At 36.0% G+C, this 21,770-nt stretch overlaps 1 protein-coding gene across 1 annotated transcript; it reads left to right on the top strand.

Moving 5' to 3' along the window:
* The first annotated feature begins 5,175 nt into the window (after nt 1-5,175).
* LOC111395529 (xyloglucan endotransglucosylase/hydrolase protein 24-like) lies at nt 5,176-6,830 on the top strand. The gene is made up of 3 exons (XM_023021549.1): nt 5,176-5,516; nt 5,616-5,809; nt 6,312-6,830. Exons 1-3 carry the CDS (start codon nt 5,241-5,243, stop codon nt 6,715-6,717), a joined length of 876 nt encoding a protein of 291 aa, XP_022877317.1. The 5' UTR covers nt 5,176-5,240; the 3' UTR covers nt 6,718-6,830.
* The last annotated feature ends 14,940 nt before the right edge of the window (nt 6,831-21,770 follow it).

The following is a 21,770-nucleotide window of genomic DNA, read 5'->3' as shown; positions in this document are numbered from 1 at the left end:
CTCAGCAAAATGGAGTTGCTAAGAGGATGAACATGACTTTATTGGATAAAGTGAGGTGTATGCTTATAAATTCTGGTGTTCCCAAAGTCCTATAGGGTGAAGCATTGATGATAGCTTCATACATTGTGAATAGAACACCTTCAAGTGCCCTAGGTGATAAAACACCCGAAGAGCAATGGACTGGCCAGGTCCCTGATTACTCACATTTAAGAATTTTTGGGTGTGCTGTCTATTCTCATCAGAGTGTTGGTAAGTTAGAATCTAGGGCCATTAAATGTGTTTTCCTAGGCTATCCTGATGGGGTAAAGGGCTATAGACTGTGGAGTAAGAAAACAAAGGGTTTTTAAATCATCACAAGTAGAGATGTTATTTTTGATAAATTAAAAATGCCTTGTTAGAATAATATTGAGTAAAATGGCCAATCTGAAAGAGAAAAGAATAATAAAACCAGATTGCAGGTGGAGGTTGATACTCCATCTGAACCCGTTCTAGGTGAATAGGTGGAAGAAGAGGCAGAAAATGGTTCATATCCTCATGAAAAATGAAGAACAAGGTGTGCAAGAAAGCATAGAAACTCAGCCTACAGAATTAGGTGATTATCAATTGTCTAGAGATAGGATAAGAATGGAGATAAAAGAACCCATTAGGTATAGAGATTACCGTTCACTTGCCGTTATTTCTTATCAAAATCTTATCTTTGAAGAAACTAAATCTTATGAAGAGGCTATTAACAACCAGCAATCTGTAACCCCTAGGCTACTATGAAAGATGAAATGGACTCCTTAATGAAAAATAAGACTTAGAATTTAGTTCCTGAACCTGCTGATAAGTCTATTTTGACTGTAAATGGATATTTACTATTAAAAAGGGAAATGATGAGAAAATGTCTATAAGATTTGAGGCTTGACTAGTAGCTAAGGGGTTTACGCAAAAAGAAGGCATAGATTATAATGATATTTTTTCCCAGGTAGTAAAATACACTACTATTAGAGTTATGCTTGCTCTTGTGGCACATTATAATCTTGAACTCGAACAAATGGATGTAAAAACCTGCCTTATTGCATGGTGATCTTGATGAAGTGATATATATGAAACAATCACGTGGTTTTGTTGATGAATCTATGCCTGAACATGTTTGCTTGTTAAAAGCATTCTCATATGGTTTAAAGCAATCTCCAAGACAATGGTATTTATGATTTGATAACTTTGTACCTACTATTGGTTTTACAAGAAGTAAATTTGATCATTATCTTTACTTTAAGTATGGTGAAGAAAATGAAATTATTGCTTTTATACTCTTGTATGTTGATGATATATTATTAATAGGGCAAAACATGCATGTGGTCAATAATATTAAAGGATCCTTAAGCAAAGAATTTGAAATGAAAGACCTTAGCCATGCTAAAAGAATTTTGGGGATGGAAATAATCAGAAATAGGAGTAATAGAACATTGAGCCTAAAACAATCAGGCTATATTGAGAAAATGTTAGTTAGATTTGCTATGAATAATGCAAAATCTATTACTCTCCCCTTAACCAGCCATTTTAAACTAAGTAAGGACCAATGCCTGGTGAACAAATATGAGATTAAACAAATGAAAAAGGTACCCTATGCAAATGTAATACGATCAGTCATGCACACCATGGTTTGCACTAGGCCCGATGTGGCTCATTCCATTAGCACACTTAACAAATTCATGGCTAACCCTAGACCTAAACATTGGGTTGCTTTAAAATGGTTGTTGAGGTATTTGAAAGGTTCATCACACTTAGGCTTAGTTTTTGGTACCTGCAAAGAGGGTGTGGTACTTAAGGGCTTTGTTGATTTTAACTTTGCTGGAAATAGAAAGAACAAGAAATCTACTACTGCCTATGTGTTTACTTTGTGTGGAACTCGTATATGTTGGTAATCACAATTCCAACAAGTTGTAACTTTGTCTACCACCGAGGTAGAATATGTGGCTGCAACTGAGGCAATCAAAGAAGCCTTATGGCTTAAAAGGTTAACTTTCTGAAATAAATGAATTAAGCAGTCCTATTGTACTATATTAAGACAGTCACAGTAACATACAAAGAACAAAATGCATTGATGTAAAATTACATTTTATAAGAGATATTGTATCTAAAGAAATTTTGTTCCTTGAGAAAATTGCTACTAAATTCAGTCCAGCAGACATGGGCACAAAGGTATTGCCTTTAAACAAGTTTAAAACCAGTTTGCATATGTTGAATTTTGATACTAGGTAATTTTTGTGGCGTTTGCAAGTTGTATACTTGGGGCTTGCTGGAAATACTGGGAAGCTTTTGTGTTTTCTTTAATAAGTTTTGTAGAATCTATTAACTAGCTTCTTGTATTACCACTGGCATCAAGGTGGAGAATTGTTGGGTTGTGATGCCAGTCTTGGTCCTATAATCTTAGGCAATGATGATATTTGCCTTCGGCCTAGATACTACACAAATAATCTTACCCAATAACAATATCTGAGATGGCCCACTTACCACGACCCGATATTCAGCCCAATTGTATGAGAGTTGCTCTGGATCGTTGGATTAAGATACAGATCTACGACTGATTAGTTTTACTATAAATACAAAGTCTCTAACCCTAATTTGCAAGATATTTTTCATTCTCTTTCTCCTTCAGCCACTTGGAACCTTCTAGGTTCCTGTTCTTCGTCTGTTCATCTCCTCTTTGTAAGATCAAAATCTATGTGTCTTCTTCGTGTGAGTAAATTGAAATCTATGTTAAGAATCTAAAAATCTGTCCATTGAAGCAACCCCACGTTGGGAATGTGTGAGGGTTATGGTTCGAGTTAGGGCCTCTTTTGATGATACAAAAGGGTACAAGGATCTGAGCCTAAATCAGTTACTATTCTTGGTGTCCAGTGGTAAATTTGTATAGTTTCAGAAAGTGTAGTTTCAGATTTGTAATTTTCTTGAAAAGAGTTGTGTATAGCTTGCTTTCTTTATTTATTCATTTGTCATAAATTATAGTCCACTTTCCTTATAAAGTGTATAGTTTATTTCATAGTTTGTAATATGCTTCCATTCACGTGTCTTGTTATCAACAAAGATGAACTAATGCTATTTAAACAATTATTCAATGTAGGGGTAAATTGGAAAAAATGTCAGTAAAATTTATTTTTTAAATTATATTAATTAAATTTTTTAATCTGGTGAAAATGGATGGAAACACATTTTTATAAGATAGAGGGAGTACTTATCTAGGAACAATAATATAATATTCTTATAAATAAATTGTGGTTCTTCAAGAGCAATGATACAATTGTCGTCTATAATTTTGATGTGTACAAATTTGTGCTCTTTAAGAACAACAATATTCTTCTGGAATACTGATTTGTATAAGATTGCGATATCTCTAACACAAAATAATATTCTTAAAAAAATATTGATAGATAAAAATCTATACTTATTCTAGAACAATAATATAACAATTCTACATATACAAAGTTACACTTTTCAGAGTAATAAATTAGTAGTCAAATAGCATATTTTTTCCCGTAATCGATAAAATTATAACAAAAATAAATAACAAATTCTAATAGTTTATAATCAAGAATACTGACCTTTTCTTTTGGATAGAAAAGAAGAATCGTCTTACTAATTTAATTGGTTCAAACTTCTTATCTTTCTCTGATGGAAAGAAAATTAATATTTTTCTATCTCAACTGGCTAGATATTCATGCTGATAATGTATTATAAATTAGAGGGAAATAGAAAAGATTAAAGAGAGTCAATAAACTTGTGTATATATTATTGAAAAAGAAGTCATATACGTATACGTAAGAATTAGAATTGAATGGGTACAAAATACTAGGATTTTGTAGTAGCTTCTAGAATTATTATTATATTTTTATTCGACAAACATTGTTACAATAATTATGTCACGCGATTTTTAGAGATATCACAACGTCAATAATTCAGTTTAGTAGTTGTATCTAATAAACTTACATTGTGCAATAGTTAGGTTTCATCTGTCCCTCCGAAGTCTTATAGGGATTGTGAATTTATTAATAAGGAAAATGAAAAGGTAATATTCAAATTACCATAAACTGAATAGTCAACCAAAAGAAATTACCCTCCCAAAAAAACACGCCATTAACAACCTAACATATTGACATTTAATTTCAAAGCTTCATCATTTTATCTAGATGCCATCAACAATGACATTTTCAATAAATTGCAACTTTTGATGATGACAGAAAAATGATTATATATAAAAATAAATATATAAATCTCTGTCCTCCAGAAGTTATGTGTTCAAAGGTTTAAAAAGGAAATTGTCTTAAATTTAAGATTTAACAACCATGAAATTATTTATTTTGACATCCATGCAATTATGGAAGGAGTTGAAGCTGAAATTATAAACAAATGAATTATTATACTCTTTTAGAGTTTCAAATTTTTAATTACCACGGTCAAACAAGAACATAAATAATCATACAAGTGTCATTATAAACATTTTATCTTAACAATGACGTCAACGATAAAAAATGAATCATCTAACTGTACCCAAAGCTTCATTTGTCATTGTTATGGTCCTTACAAAAATCTTTAAATGAGTAATAAATGACTCTTGAAATGAATCGAAACAAAGGGTTGTAAGACAAATCTTTCGATAATAGGTTCTTAGTAAATTCTAATAAAAATTGGTGAAATATGTGATTAAAATTGAAGTAACAAATTGTTAAACTTTTATCAATCTTTTATTAAACAAGCACAAAATTTGAGCTATATCTCACTTCGTATTGTTGCTGGCCCCAAAGCTTAGTTAGTTGTTGTCGGGTCCTTGAGGATATTTCAATTTTGTCCTATGATTTGAATGCACAAAATGTAGCAAAAAGGTCAATTCAAATGATATGTGTGTGAGGTCAGGTGGTACCATAATATTTTAGGCATGACAGCTGTCTCTGTAGCCAAGCTCTTGTCTAATATTTATATATTCAACAACCATTTGCTTCGTATGAAACCGTCCTAATCGACTTTGCTTTAAAGTTCTTAAATAAACCATTGAATTCTCATCAAATGTATCACACAGCTGGCCCTGGAAAATGAATTTTCTTGCAGCATTTGTCAAACATTAATTACGATTAATGCAAATTTTCCCTCTATATAAAGCATCATTTGATCAATCCCTTCACAACACAGAAATCTAAATTCTCTCTCTCTCTCTCTTTCTCTCTCTATATCGCTTTCTCACTGTAAATTTGAGGAAAAAAATGTTATCTTTATGCTCTGCAATGATCCAACTCTCAATATTATTATTTATTACTTTTCTAATGGCGGCCTCAGCTGGTAACTTTTACCAAGATGTCGACCTCACTTGGGGCGATCAACGAGGCAAGATTCTCAATGGCGGCCAAGATCTTACCTTATCCCTTGACAAAAATTCTGGTTCGGGTTTTCAATCCAAAAATCAGTTCTTTTTGGGAAGATTTGACATGCAACTGAAGCTCGTACCCGGAAATTCAGCTGGAACTGTTACAACATATTATGTAAGTCTTACATGTTTTCAGAATTTCATTTCTATTGGATTTTTATTGTGATATATTTGGTTTATGAGGAGCTAATTTATTTGTTCCATTAATTTGCAGTTATCTTCTCAAGGAACTCAACACGATGAGATTGATTTTGAGTTTCTTGGAAATGTTTCTGGCCAGCCATATACAGTTCATACCAATGTTTATTCCCAGGGAAATGGCAATAAAGAACAACAGTTTCGCCTTTGGTTCGATCCCACTACATCTTTCCACACATATTCTGTTGTTTGGAATACACAACGCATTATGTAAGCTTCTACAATTCTTATTTTTAACAAGAAAAGAATTCTATTAGAATATTCGAATAACCATACCTTCTACAGGATACACAAAATTTCTGAATTTTAAGTTTCGTTGCTACCAATACATAAAACTGTGCACAAGATGGAGTTTTGGTGAAAAAACTAATATGATCCCTAACACGTAAGGAGAACGTTTATGACAAACTTTAATATAACATATTTGACAACCATTATTTGAAATTTTTTTTCGTAAGTATTCATTTTTAACCACACATTCATATAATAAAATATTTTATATGTAAACTCAAATTTTTTTTTTTTAATTTTTAAACATAGATTCTCCTAAAAATTATTATTCAAACCATTGTTTTTGAAAAACAATGGTTGTCAAACTGGGGCTAACCAAGGAAACTGAATTTAAATGGATTTATTATTCAAAAAGAAAAAGGATAAACGTAAATGGAATTTCTCGACTGATAAATGTTTTTTTTTCTGTGTGGGTTTTCAGTTTCTTGGTGGATAGTATCCCTATAAGAGTATTTACCAACCATGAAGCCATTGGGGTTCCATATCCCAAGAGCCAACCCATGAGGGTATATTGTAGTTTATGGAATGCAGACGATTGGGCAACACAAGGTGGGACGGTCAAGACTGATTGGACAAAAGCTCCATTTATTGCCTCCTACAGAAATTTCAATGCAAATGGTTGCGTATCGGGATCACCCGGCACATCTTGTGTTTCGAAAACTGGTGAACCTTTAAACAATGAAGCTTGGCAAACTCTGGCGCTTGATGCCAATGGGAGGAATAGGCTGCGATGGGTACAAGAAAAGTATATGATATATAATTATTGTACTGATGTTCAAAGGTTTCCTCAAGGACTTCCACCTGAATGCAAGCGTTCAAGGTTCTAGGATTAATTTTCTTGGCGTAAATATATTTTCTTCGTTTGTAAACTGCAATTTTGCCAAATTCTTTGTTTCTATGCTGCAAAAGATCTGAATAAAAACTTCATATTTTTCTTTTACGTTAGGTTGGGCCGGAAACAGTTGGAACTGAAAATTGTCATGAAAAGCTAAAATTCATAGTTGTTAGAGAACTTGATATAAATTCGAGAAAAATTGTTAAAAAAGTTTACTGGAATCAAGAAATTTGTTGACCTCTTTTTTGTTCCGTTGACTTGGGCAATTCGTAAGCTAATTTCAACACGTGTAGATAGATTACTAGTCGGCAATATCTTGAATTTGATCGTAGGAGAAACTTAATAACACAAGACAAATATGTTCGGGTTTCGTCAAGATATATGAGCGAAATTATGATATAAGGAACAATCAACAAAAGACCAAACAATAGATTAAAAAATCGATGTTCGATTCTTACAATAGATAAAAAGATTTAACTCATGATAAGAAGCTTGTAGCTTTGAATTGGTAAAGGTGCTTTAGCCTTTTATAATACAAGGAGGGAGGTATTTATATTATTGCACATGAAATAGTGTCCATTCACTACTAAAAAACAGAGTTTCAGACACGAGTTTTTCGTTCCTAAAGTCTCAATATCCGTTGCTAATAATCTTTACCAACAGAATATTTGCAACCACAAATCCGTTAGTAATCTGAGAGTCGCTGAAAGTTACCAACGGATCGTGCCATAGGTAAAGAGTAAACATTTTACCAACGGATTTTCCGTTGGTAAAGTGTGAATCTTTTACCAATGAAATTTTCGTTGGTAAAAGTCTTAATCAATGCCAACTGACTTTCCGTTGGTAAATGTCTACCATTACAACTGGTAAAAATCAATGTTGTAAATAATCGTATGGTAAAAAAATTATTTATTATTATTATCATCATCATCATCATCATCATCATCATCATCATCATTATTATTTATTTATTTAATAATTATAATTTTTTTTTAATTTTTAGCCAACTGAATTGAAAGGCCAAAATATTGTTTAACTCCTTATTGGACCACAAATTTATAAAGAGCAACAACATGAAAGATCAAAATGTTAAGCAATTATATTAAGCACGGAATATCCGTTGGTAAAGAGATATCATTTTTACTAACTGATAATCCGTTTCTAATTACCAACGGAATATCCGTAGGTAAAAGATCAAAATGTTAAATAGTTATACTAGGTACGGAATATCCGTACCAACGAAAAATTCATTGCTGATTATTGTAGCTAAAAGTGAATTACTTTTACCAACGAATAATCCGTTTCTAATTACCAACGGATGCAATCCGTTGGTAATATTTGGTACATCACCTACAGAATATTCGTTGGAGGAAGATCCAAATGTTAAACGGTTACATTAGGCATGAAATATCAGTTAGTAAAAAGAGATCATCTTTACCAACGAAAAATTCGTTGCTAATTATCATAGCTAAAAGTGAATTACTTTTACCAACGAATAATCCATTTCTAATCACCAACGGATGTAATCTTTTGGTAATTTTTCGTAGGCGAAAAGCTGTTTTTTAGTTGTGATTGGATGAGGGAACACATGCCTTCATCTCATTAATTGGAGCATCATATCCTAAACATTAGTTTGATCTCACTAGCGTGTGACACATTTAATGCCTTTAAAGGGAGCAATAGTCCTACAACTTATGTTGATAAGCTTTGGCATATCATTCATTATAGAAGTGAAATAAATCATTCTACCAAGATTTCATGAATTTAGGATCTTCAACTAAGAGTCATCACTTGTCACTGTTGAACTTCGGATTCAACCTTGGCCCTTACCACTTCGGCAAAGGGCTACGTCAAAAGGCTTTGGTAGGTAGGCCATGTAGGATGCCAGGTGGTAAAGCACACCAATAGTCCCCAAAGTCCATGTATGGCTATTCATGTCATGCTTGGACTTCTGTCTTGAATGGAATTTTCTCAAAGTTGGCGACTAGGGTTTCGATACACAATAGTCCCTCAAGTCCAAGTGTAGACATTGTTATCAAAGTTGGAATTTGAAATTGAATCGGATTCTCGTACGCCATCCTATCCTTGTACGATGGCGAGCTGTTGAAAATAGCTAAAATTGGTTTGATGAATCGAAGCAGAGCTGAACTGTCGAGACTCATTTATTTAATAGCTGATATTTGTTTGATGAGTCGAAGTAGTGTAATGCTGAACTATTGAGGCTCCTTTATTTAATAGCTCAAATTTGTTTGATAAGCAGGATAGTATTGAATTGCCTAGGCTCTTTTATTTAATAGCTGAAATTTATTTGATGAGCCAAAATAGGGTAGTGCTAAACTGCCGAATGTCCTTTAGTTAATAACCAAAAAAAGTGTGCTTTCGATAATAATGCCAATGATTTGATTTTTTTGCTAGTTACCTAGAGAAGACAAATGAATTGTTTCGACTTCCAACACACGTACGACCGTTACATATTGAATGTGCAATGGTGGCCATGCTGCAGAAATTTGAGGTCGACGTGTCGAGACTTGTGTGTAAGATACACATATCAATCAGAGGCATTGATAGAGAAAAAATTGTTGGAATTCAACGCCTTAAATGAGGTTAAAAAATGGACGCTTCATATGAAGTAGATCTTGATCTAATGGCTGAGCTTCATCATATTTTATAAAAACCAAAAACCTACCTTTGAATAAGTTTTTTTTAGCTTTGCAAAAAGTTTCAAATTTCTCCAGCAGTTACCTGCCATTCCTGTTCTCCAACGACATCACATTCCTTAGAGTTTCTTTTGATTTAGGTACTTTATTCCTTTTCCATCCTCTATTTAATCTATTTCAAATTTCAATTGCTCCTAGGTCTAGTGCTAACAGTGGGAGGAAAACCATCGCCAGTCTTGGGAATCAGATCATGTCTGGGATGTCAGATGGAGGTTTTTGGACCATAAGTGAAGGTCCTATTGACTACGAAGCGGGTTGGGCGATGCAGAAAATCATTTTTCCATGACCTCTACTAAACTAGATGAATTAGAGAGAAATATAAGATCCAAGATGTTATAAAACTCTTAGAACTCGAAGCCCACGGATGAGACTAGATTGTGTGGCAGTTAATGAATGTTTATTTAAGGCAAGTATTTGCATCTACCTCCATACCCATTTTTTATGGTGGTGCTCAGGTCCTACATGTTGGCTCCTATCCAATTATTGCCAAATGGGTGGAGCAAATTGGTTAGGGCGTACTTCCTTTGGCAAGAGACCTCACTTGGCGAGGATATGTTCCTCCACGTCTTCCAATTTCTTTTCTAGCCTCAAATAATTGGGAAAGAAAAATCTAAGGGATGGTAATATATGACTCCTTGGGGAGCTCACTCCCATTTCGTAGCAAGTTTACCATCTTCAATAAAGGGGTGGAAAAAGTCATGACTCTGGATCAGGGATAAGTGGCAGTTAGTTGAGAGAGATAAATCCCTAGCTTACACCGTGCTGACCCAATATTCTAAAGCTCGTGAGTTCCTTTCTTTAAAATTTGTAATCTGTTTATAGCTTCACCTGATGTTTAATTGTTTACAGTTTTATGGACTCGTTTCGAGCTCTTCCAAGTTGAATGGGACATCATCGAAGATATCTATAGACGTCTCTGAGGCCACTCCATTTCGACCATTTAATCGAATGCAACAAATTCTTACTGGACTTTGATTGATGGCTTTAAAAGGTAAATATCAAGGCTGCATGTAGATGTATTGATTTTAACACTATCCTTGTTGTTTGCAGATGACTTCGAGAAGAAAAAATATCCCAACCCTAACATGTCTTCTATCTTGAGGACCACTTTCACAGTGAGCTCCCACACTTTTAAACCATCCTCCGTTGGAGCAAAGCATGTGAAAGAGAAACTAGAATGCCTTAGCAAAGAACATACTGAGAAGAGTGTTGAAGAGGCGACCAAGAATGTCGACAAAGGCAAGAGGAAAGTGGAGGAGCCTCAGAAGAAGAGGAATTGTCCCATGGTATTAGTTGTCTCTAGGAAGTTTGGCACAAGTGCCAGTGCCATAACGATGAAGTGAATTTTGCCTTCACCACCTCCAAAACTGATGCAGTCTTCCTTCACTACTACAAAAGCTCAAAAGGCTAGAGAGGCCAGTGAAGAGGCTTCCAAGGAAGTAGAGTAGACCTTTGAGGCCAAGAAGAAGGATCCAGTGGTAACAACTTCTGGAAAATTCGACAGATTTTTAGCTGGGTAAGATAAAGAGATTGCCCCAGTGGTGATAGATATGCTGCCACTAGAGGTCCAGGGTGTCACTATAAAATTTTACAAGCTCTGGATTGATAGGTGGCAGACTGCATCTCTATCTGTAATGCAATGGATCTAATAGCGACCTTGGTGATCCAAAGTATCAGGGCTTTTGGGTTACTTCAGAATACCAAGAGGTGCTGAAGGATATCTAAATGTACAATAAAGAGTCGATTGAGAAGTTGGCCTTAACAGAGAAGAAAGTGAAAAGAATAAAATGTAAGGCTAAGGAGTCGAAGGCCCCGTGAACTGAAGTGATGGCTAGGTTAGAATCTGCCTTAGTGGAGATTGAAGTTTTAAAGGGGAAAGTCCATTCATCCTAGTGTGAAGTGCTTTTTTGACAAAGAAGTTGAAACTTCAAACAATCTTCAGAAGCTAACGATCGAAGCTTTCGAGAAGGCCAACTTAGAAAATGTTGGGCTCAAGGATGCAAATGCATTTTATGAGATCCAAATGAAGTACTACGTACAAGAGGCGGATCGGGCTAAAGTTAGTGCTCAGAAGACAGGTAAGGAGGCGATGAAGGACTACACTGCCTATTTCCACTTGACGGTAGAGTGCCATCTCTTCGATGCTTGTTGGAGGAGGTTTGCCTACGTTAAAGTAGTTGCCAGGGTGGGGAGCTTTACCCAGAATTCAATGCTACTGAATTGATGGCAAAGTTTTTGGGAAAGGTGTCTTAAACCCTTGCTGATGACATGATTGAAGCTGAAGTAGACCAAGAAGATGCTCTTGAGAATGAAACTTCAGGCTAAGAGGTTTCAGTTGTTGAAATGCCTACTATTGAGGCATCAGCCTCCCATCCACCTTCAACATAGTGTCGAATGTGAGTTTTTTTTCTCGTATAATAGCGCAAGCCCTTGTTTATATAGATTTCCTTATTCATGAAATGAATGTTTTAATATTTTTCACGTTTTTAACAATTTAATTTGAAAGTATTTGGACCTCAATTAAGTAAATTACTTAAACAATTTAATTGGCGAGTACAAAGCTTAAACGACAAATGATCTTTTAAACATTTCAAACATGATTAGTCGTGAAAACACATGAAACTCTAAGGCCCCATTTGATTACGAAAGAAGAAAAGGAAAAGGAATTCCACCTAAGTTGGAAAACAAAAAACCAGCATACGTCCATACCCATAAGAATTTGTTTTCCATGGAATTGGCCAATAATGTGGTTTAAATGGTTGTACATAAGAATTCGAATTCCATTTCCACATTCAAATCAAACAGTCAAAGTGGAAATTATTTTCCTTGGACATGACATTTTCCATGGAAAATGTTGCAATCAAACAGGGCCTAAATACGTTTTTCAATAGCCTTTCATTCTCTAATGATGTTTAGCTTTATCAAGGGAGGCATGTGTTGTATGCCTCGAAGAATCATTGAGGTAATCTATTTTTAATCTATTTTGGGATCCGATCCTCTTCTCCAAGGCTCCACGCTTTTGTAGTGGATGGTTTATCCATATAGGGCCTTCTTCCATGATGTTCAGTTTTCGTCAATGAAGGCATGTGATGTATATCTCGAAAAATTACTGAAGTAATCCATTTGGGATCTAATTATCTTCTTAGAGGCGCCCACGCTTCTATACATGGTAGATGGTTCATTCATGTAGGGGCTGCTGTTTTACATCTTTCAAATGAAATGTACTTTTATTGATTTACGTTCGAAAGTATTTATAAGGGTTGCGAAAGATTTTCTAGCTATAACGTACATTCACTAGTAATATATCCTAAGATACTTAACGTTCCATGAGCGAGGTTGCATTTTCCCTTCCAAATTTTCTGTTAAATAAGTACCAGGTTGTAGTTTCTCTTTGATGTGGTGAGGACCCTCCTAATTTGAATCCAATGTGCCTATCCCTAATTCTTTAGAGGATTGAAAAACCCTCCGAAGCACTAGGTCGTTTATTCGAAAGGACTTTACCATTGTGTTTCTTCACCAAAATTGGGTTTAGACCCATTTTCTGCAACTGTCTCTCTGATGAAGCCATTATTTGTCAGCTTTTGTACTTCCTCCTTTAGGGCCTCATATTTCTCCAAGTTGAGAGCCCTTCTCTTTTGTCTACGTAGGGCAATTGTAGGATCAATTTTTAGGTAGTGGGAGCTAACCTTTGGATCAATGTCTACCATATCTTCATGCCCCATGTAACGACATCAATTTTTCTACACAAGAAGCCTTTAAGTCCTTTTTTGGCCTCCAATGACAGGCCTTTCCTCGCCCACAACAACTTGGTAGGATCCTGATGATCCACTGGGAAACTTTCTAAATGTTCTATCGAAGCCATTTGGGATTTAGACTAAATAACACGAGGTCCAATTCATCAAATATGATCACCTCCTTGGGATCATCCATCAACTCGACATCTTCTTGCACGAAACCTTGTCCTCCGGGTATATCCAACATGTCCACATCCATTATTACCATATTGATGTCCCTGGGCTCGACCTTTCTTATCGAGTTTAAGTAGCACTCTTGTACTCCTCTTTGGTCATCCCTAATTGTGCAATCTCATGTTCAATAGGGAATTTCATACATACGTGATGAGCAAAGATGGCAGCCCCTAAGTCTTTTATGACTGGTCTACCAAGCACCCCATGGTAAGTTGACATGTTATCCACTACTAAGAGTTCCATGAAATTTAGAGCTGTCTAGAATGGCTCTCCCATTTTCATTGCAAGAGTCATTTTTTCCTCTTGGGATGATGCTATCGCCATTGAAATTGTGCAAGGGGATGGTGATGGGAGTTAATTTGTGATTAACTATTAAGAGAGAATTTCTTATTACTTATTAATTAGGTTAGGTATTTTGATTCCTAAAAAAAAAAAAGAAAAAAAAACCTATCTTAACAAAAGTGGCTCCAAAGAGGATGTTGACGGAGCTACCATTATCCACTAGCATCCATTTTAACCCGTTATGAGACACCCAATCCCTTACCACAAGGGCATCATAATGAGGAAAGTAAACCCCATTAATATCCTCTTGGGTGAAGGCAATGGGTGGCAGTTGGCTTATTCGGCAACTATTATCTATTATGTAGCTAACTATTTGGGGACCATTTGCCTCTGTAGCATAATTCCACTAGAAGTTCCTTGTATTACCCCTAACGTAGGGTCTTCCAAAACAATTTCATGGATAAGAATGCCTTCCACATTAGCCGATATCCCTACACTATCGTTGTCCCTCCCTAGGTCTTTCTATATCACGCTCCCTCATTTGTCGTGGGGATAATTTCTAGCTAGGGGTCTAACTTCCTCATACCTAAGTAGTTGGCCTTGCCTAGGTGGGAGCCTATTTCTAAGAGTTGGATCATTCCATTGTTTGTTTAGAGGACTCGTTCGCCTAGGATGTTGGGCTATATCTATACAGTCTGCAGTGTCATGGTTGTAGGAATGATGATAAGTACAATATTGTGGAGTGTTCAGTCTGTCCCTAGGTTTCAAATCCTGCCCTCGACGTTTTTCTCTTCGGGAGGTCCATTGTTCGGACCTAATTTGCCTTATGTTTGTTATACGGGTCACATCCTCATAGGCCAGCATGGGTACTGTGTTGAATGTAGCTGTGGCAGATGCATCCCTAGAATTGGGAACAATATCATACCCAGCTTGGTTCTATTGGTTGTCCATTAAGTGAGAGGTGGGTCATTTCCCATGCTACCTTTGTGGGGGTAGAAAACCCCTATTGGCTCTATTTTGATTATCAATCTATTTATCATTAATGATCTCAGGCTTAATTTCCAACAGAGCATCATACTTGATAGGGTCCATATTTTGTATATGTCTCTAGAAGAAGGAGTTCATATTTAACCCGTCCGACAATGCAAGCAATGCATCTCGATCAGTAACTTGTACACAATATGTCAATTCGTAGGTAAAACGAGCTAAAAAGCTCTTCAACGTTTCTCCAGGCTGCTACCTCACGTCTGAAAAATATTGGATGGGAGCCTTTCATTCTTTACTAATAGAAAATTATTTCAGGATTTTACTTTTGATCTCGGGCCAGTTCCTAATACTTCCTAGGGGTAACCTACTGTACCAAATTTTTGTCGCTCCGCTTAAAAGTTAGGTGGAAGGACAGACCTACATTTGATGGTTAGGGTGGTGTCTTTTAGGATCACATGTGTTTTGTAACTGTAAGTGCTTAGCTGAGTCACCTTTTTCGTTATACTTTGGTATTTTTGACAATACATAGTGGCTAGAAAATGAGTATTTCTCAGTTCTTATGAAAAAGATAAATTTTCATCCTTATCAAGATCACAAGATCCCTGACGTTCATTCGAGTCTTTATCCTCTTCAACTTGATATCTTGGTAGAGGATGAAATGGGCCTGTCTTATCCCTCATTGTTCCTCCCTCCTATGGAGCCTATTTCTAGACGGGACAGCGCAAGGGGCATGTTCTTACCTTTCCTCCGGTTGCCAAGTCTTAGGTGGTGGTGGTTGTAGCTTATTTCTAAGCTTTGAAGGTTGCTGGGGTGGCCTAAGCCTGGATCTCACAGAACTACTTCTATCAAACACATTAACAGGCCTTTGCGACCTATGTTTTAGCTGGTATTCTAGGAAGAATTTGTCCTCAATGTTAGCCTAGGCCGCAGTGGGTCAACTAGAAGCATAATTTGAAGAAATATCATCCCCTACTTTCCTTTCAATGGGGCTAGCTACTCTAATTTATTGGAAGGATGAGGCCTTTTAGCTTTATCTTCATCCTTACATAGATAGTATCCTTAAGGTGCAAAAAGGAAAATTGGAGGACCTCCTATCCTTACATTTGCATGAGTTCTTGCATAGACATGTTTTGGTGGGTAATATTTCTCATGTTAGCTATCATGGCTGCTATCTCCCAAATGAGTTGAGTAGCTACCTTCATCCTAACACATCTATGATGGTGGTCGGGTCCGCGTCGACCAACTTGGGCTGCTGCTTATGGAACTTTTTCATTAGTGTTTTCTTTCACACTCCTGGAAGGGACATCACAATCCGAACCTATTTTTTCCATCGCTAAATTATCAAATTTTCCCTAACTTCTAGGGCTTCCACTTGTCCTTTTTCAAGAACAAATTCATTGTCAAGGGAAATACCTAGCTATTTTTCGACAGATATTTTCCATGAAAATGCTCGTGGTTATAGTGGCTTTCTCACAAGCGATGCCAATCTATTGACCTATTTTTTTGTTCCGTTGATGTGGACAATAGACACCATATCCACTCATATCTTCACAAGTTAATTCCAATACATGTAGACAGATTACTAGTCAACAATATCTCGGATCTAAACATGGGAGATGTTTAATAACATGAGACAAATATGTTTGGGCTCCCACAAAATATATGAGCGGAATTATATGATAAGGAATGATCAACAAAAGAGCAAATAATATATTAAAAACCAATGTTTGATTCGCACAATACATGAAAAGATTTAACCCAAGATAAGAATCTTGTAGCTTTGTATTGGTAAAGTTGCATTAGCCTTTTATGATACAATGAAGGGGTATTTATAGTCTTGCGCATGAAGTAGTATCCATTGGATAAGGGAGCACGTGTCTTCATCTACTTAATTAGAGCATCATATCCTAGGCATCAATTTGACCTTACCAGCCTATGGCGCATTTAATACTCTTAAAGAGAGCAGTCACTATACAACCTATGATGGCAAGACTTTGACATATCATTCATTACAGAAGTTAAATTAATCATCCAACAAGATTTCATGAATTAAGAGTTTTAAACTGGGAGTCATCACTTGTCACAGTTGTATTTTGGATTCAACCTTGAGCTTCACAACTTCGACAAAGGGCTATGTCGAAAAGCTTCGGCCAGGGCTTCGATGGGTAGGCCATGTATAATGCCAGGTGGCAAAATGCAACAAAATTATTTTCTTATTAAAGTAGTTGTTTGGTACAACTAAAAAAAGGAGATCAAAATTTATTTTAAAATCCACAATTAATTTTAACAACACATTTATGTGACTCACAAATTTTCAAATTTTCAATCATTCATTTCATCAACTTTTATCAAAATCATAAACAAAAAAAGATTAACATTTATTCAAGTCAAACAATGCAAAGTATGAAGGAAGAAATGGGGAAGGAGTGTGGGGCTTATTAACTTAAGTTTAAGTTTTAAACCATCCATGAAGTGAGTTTCAGGCCCAATTATTGATAGATTTATATTTCAATAGAAAAGACTAATAATAGTATCATTTCTCCTGTCCTTTCTTATTTTGTACCTTTTCACACTACAGATTCTACCAATTTTCAAAAGTTGTGAACTTTATGAATGATTGTGGCCCTTGAATTAATGGCCACATATAAAGGCTGTAGACATGGATATTCAAACCTTAATTTTCTTGAAAAATAAGCCCCTCTTTTTGTTTAAAAATTCCATTTTAATGTTCTTGTCAAAGTTAGGTGATAAGAAAGCAGAAGTTTTGTTTGCCTCCTATGCGATTTAAGTGTTGCTTTCATAGGAATGAAACTTATTATATTCTAACAGACAATTGCCAGTAACAAAGAGCACTAGAGGGGACAAATTTTTCTATCTGTGAACCCCACTCGACCTTAAGATCCAAGGCACCGATATTGTTCTAAAGTTTAATAGATGTACCATATAAGATGAGTCACTTTCCAGCCAAATCTCATGCCATCCCTTTTCCCAAGAGTGATGGACAATAGGTTTTAATGCAAAGTATTTTTGCATCAAATACCCAATGTATACCTATGGATCCCTCCACATCTAGCAGTTCTATTTACGTTAATCCGTAAGTACTGGGATTCTACTTGGTGCCTTGGATGTGTTTCTTGTCATGCGAAACTTCTCCAACATGGTAGGGCTGGCTCTAGCTCAAGGCAAATGAAGCCACTGCCTTAGACCTCATATTTTGGGGGGCCTCTAGCCCAAAACCTCCCTTCTCTTAAAAAAAGGGAAAAATTTAGGCACATAAAAGAGGCAAATGAACTGCCTTCTGCAATTTTATTCAAATCATCTTCTCCACAGACATGAAACCACACTCCAATTCGAAATTAATCCCTAAAAACTACTACTCTACTAGTCTATCACTACAAAGGTTTCGACGAAATCCATAGGTTGGGATGCTTCGGCACTTTCATACACAAAGATTTCGCAAACGGATAACCTTTGAAGCTGATATAAGGTCTCACAAATCTGCAAGTTGGTTTCCATATATTTTAGCAAACTACAAACCCTTGAAAATCTTTCCATGATTTTCTTTTTTGTTGGGGCTTTAAGTTTAAATCGGCCAGCTCTGATGATGAATGCAAGCTTGGACTCCGGATTATCCCTTAGAAGTCAAAAACTAGATGTTTAGTCTTCTGGTTGCAGAGTATCCATTGGTTGTAGATTAGAGGGTGAAAGTGAAAACCAGATAAAAATGGAGTCCAAAAAATTTAAGAATTTGTCAATAAGTAGAAGGGATGATGTGTGCAGTCCAGGGTGTCAAGAGACTTGGGAAAGAAAAGAGCCAACGTCAGTTAGATCATCTAATAGTATAAAATTTCCCTCTTGCAGGGGTCACATGTTTTGTTGTTCTTTCCCGTTTAATTCAAAGGGAGTAAAGATAGTTACTAGAGATAATGACAAAAACTCTTCTAGGTGCACTCAACCTAGAAATGCAAATGAGTAATGATTCACTGAATTAAGTTTCTTGATAAGTGTGTTTTTGCACACTTATTTAGATCACAAACATGACTTAATTACAAGTTAAATGTTTAAATTGTGACTTAATCTTATTGAATTCATGCAATGTAGGTGTTTCTATGGAAATGGTGAAATTCAGGAGAAAAGAGCCGAAAAAGGACTAAAATGGAGCAAAGTAATAGTTCAGGGACTAAGGATGCAAATATTCAAAATCGAACTAAAAAGCAACCCAGGAATGCAAATATGCTCAGTATGGACTCGAACGCGATACAAGATGATTGGAAGAAGAAGGAATTGCAAAGGGACTAAAATGAAGAAGAATGAAAGTTCAGGGACCAAAATTAACTTTTTCCATAGTTGGACCGCATAGTGCTACCCTCTATGCGGCCGCATAGAGGCTGCCCGAGAATAAAATCTCAGAAATTTTCACTCTATGCGACCGCATAGAGATGTACTATGCGGTCGCATAGAGCAATTCGAAGGCCAAATCTACAGTTTCCTTATTTCGTCGAAACTCTTATGGAAACAAGATTTTTAGGGTCATATATAAACAAAAACTCAACCAGAACGAAGGAGACGCCGATTTTAAAAGAAAAAGGGAGATATTGAAGGAGAAAACGAAGAGAGAACAAGAGGAAAACATCGTGCCAATTGAAGAATTGATTGGAACTTGATTCGAGTGATGACGTTTCTTCAACTATTTTTGTATTTTCTTCTCTTTAACACGTTAGGCTAGATTTTTCATGTACTAGGAGATCGATGAACCTTGCAATAAAAGTTTTGATTTTTTATTTGGAGATTTGACATATTTAAGTACATGTTCAGGAATTGAATAATTTATATGTTTTTATTTTTATATTATTATTGTGCACGTAATTATATGATTTTGGTGGCCTTTTTTATGTATTTGAGAGAAGGAAAATAGGCTCGACATGGTATAAATCATCATAGGGTCCGATAGGGGATAGAAATATACCTCTATGCCTTGTGTGAATTGTTGAATATTCATGCAATCATAATGCATTTCTGTATGTTAGTATTTGTCATAGAGATATAGTCGAATCACATATTGGGGTAGGTTTGGCGTTGCTCGAGAGAGATTCCTAAATTAAAATAGGAATATTGATTCAATTGTGGGAATGTGTGTCAAATTTGCATAATTTAAAAGTTGAACGGGTGTTGCTTGGGAATTCGTGATCCTAGTGTGTTAGTAATTCATTAATTCTATAAATTCTTGTAGATTGCATCCAGGTCATGTTGCATTTAGTATAAGTTTCTCCCTCATAATTGCATCATAGTTCACATCTTCCTTAGTTAAATCACAATACATACATCTTACTTTCGTGTTTCGGTTAAGGTCATAATAGGTTGGTTTAAACTGATTCAATCTTTGTGGAATCGATACTTGGACTCATAATCCATTTTACTACTTGTTAACGAATCATAAACTTGCGGTGGATTTTAAATTGAAAGAAATAATTTCGTGAACAAGTTTTTGACGCCGTTGTCGGGAATTGAAATTTAGCTTAATTTTATCTATTGTGACACTAATTTGAACTTACCTAGATTAGTAGTAGTTAGCTTACTAGGCTTAGTTTATTGTTTACTTTAATTTAATTTTGTGCTATTTTTGCTATCTCAGGGCTTGTATGCAAAGAGCACCTGATCGAGACTTTGTTTCCATTGATCCAAAGATCGAACGCACATTCACAGGCAATGAGAAGCAAGGGCAGCACAACAAATTCAAAGAGACCAGAAACAGCAACAACAAATGGCGAACGAGTAAAATCGTCCAATCATTCAACTCAACAAAGGCAATAAGAGTGGTTCAGATCGAACGCACATTCACAGGCAATAAGACTGTGATTGTTTCCACACACATTGCGGGATAAAGCACTTGAATGGCTGGATTCACTTCTCGTCTCAAGCATCATCACTTGGAACGAGCTAGCCCACAAATTTTGCACCAAATTCTTCTCGCCAGCTAAGGTAGCAAAAATGCGACATGACATAGCTATATTCAACCAAGGCGAGTCTGAATCATTTGAAGAGGCCTGGAATCGCTTCAAAAATATGTTAAGGAAGTGTCCTCAGTATGGCTTTGATAAAAAGACACAAATCTGATTTTTCTACACTGAGATTGATTGACGAAGCATGGGAACTGTTTGAGAGAATGGCTACAACTTCAATCATGTGGTCTACAAATCGAGTGGTTCAGAAGAGAATGTCGGGGGTTTATAAAGTAGATACTTACTCAGCATTATCCGCAAAGATAGAATCCTTGTTCCATAAGGTTGAGAGCATTTAACAGACTGCCAATGCAAAACAAGTTAAGAAGCTAAGCTGTGAAGAATGTGGAGCAGACCACAATATTGTCAACTGTCCAATTCTCACACAGGGGATCGAACATGCAGATTTTGTGCAATGGGGACAATGCCAATAGAACAATTCACATTTGGAAACCTTCAATCAGGGCTGGAGGAAACACCCAAATTTCTTATGGAGCAACCAAAATCAAAGCAAACCACAAGGTCAATTTCAGCAGCAGGATAAAAAGCCACCATTGGAAGAGATGTTTGAGAAGTTCATGGCAAGGACTAATCAGTGCATGGAGGCCAACAACCTGTTTATGCGAAACATAGACACAACTCTCCAAGATCAAAGCGCTGCAATAAAAAATTTGGAGACGCAAATGGGACAGATAGCAAGCTCCATGATAGGCAGAGCACTAGGAAACCTACCCAGCAACACTAAAATCAATCCTAAGGAGCACGTAAAGGCTATAACAACCAGAAGTGGAGTACAACTACAGGAGATACATGCAAAAAGATAGGTAGCTAGCAAGAAATCGGCGCTAACCTCAAATGACGAGATTGTGGAACAGACTGAACAAACAACAGAGGATGTTGCCAAGAAAAGTTCCAATACATCACGGATTACAGCTACCAATTCTATCAACCCTCATAAACCACCTATTCCATTCCCTCAGAGGTTGAAAAAGTACAAATTGGATCAGCAATATAGTAAATTTCTTGAAGTTTTCAAGAAACTACACAACAACATCCCATTTGCTGATGCACTTGTTCAGATGCCGAGTTATG

This window comes from Olea europaea, chromosome 6 (assembly GCF_002742605.1).
Source record: "Olea europaea var. sylvestris chromosome 6, O_europaea_v1, whole genome shotgun sequence".
Taxonomy (NCBI): Eukaryota; Viridiplantae; Streptophyta; class Magnoliopsida; order Lamiales; family Oleaceae; genus Olea; species Olea europaea.
The sequence above is the reverse complement of the archived record's forward strand: the minus strand, read 5'-3'. Positions and strand labels throughout refer to the sequence as shown.

Coding starts and splice junctions, on each gene's coding strand:
- LOC111395529 (XM_023021549.1), top strand. CDS start 5,241: ATGTTATCTTTATGCTCTGCAATGATCCAACTCTCAATATTATTATTT. Junction 5,517..5,615: donor GAACTGTTACAACATATTAT/GTAAGTCTTACA, acceptor ATTAATTTGCAG/TTATCTTCTCAAGGAACTCA. Junction 5,810..6,311: donor TGGAATACACAACGCATTAT/GTAAGCTTCTAC, acceptor GTGGGTTTTCAG/TTTCTTGGTGGATAGTATCC.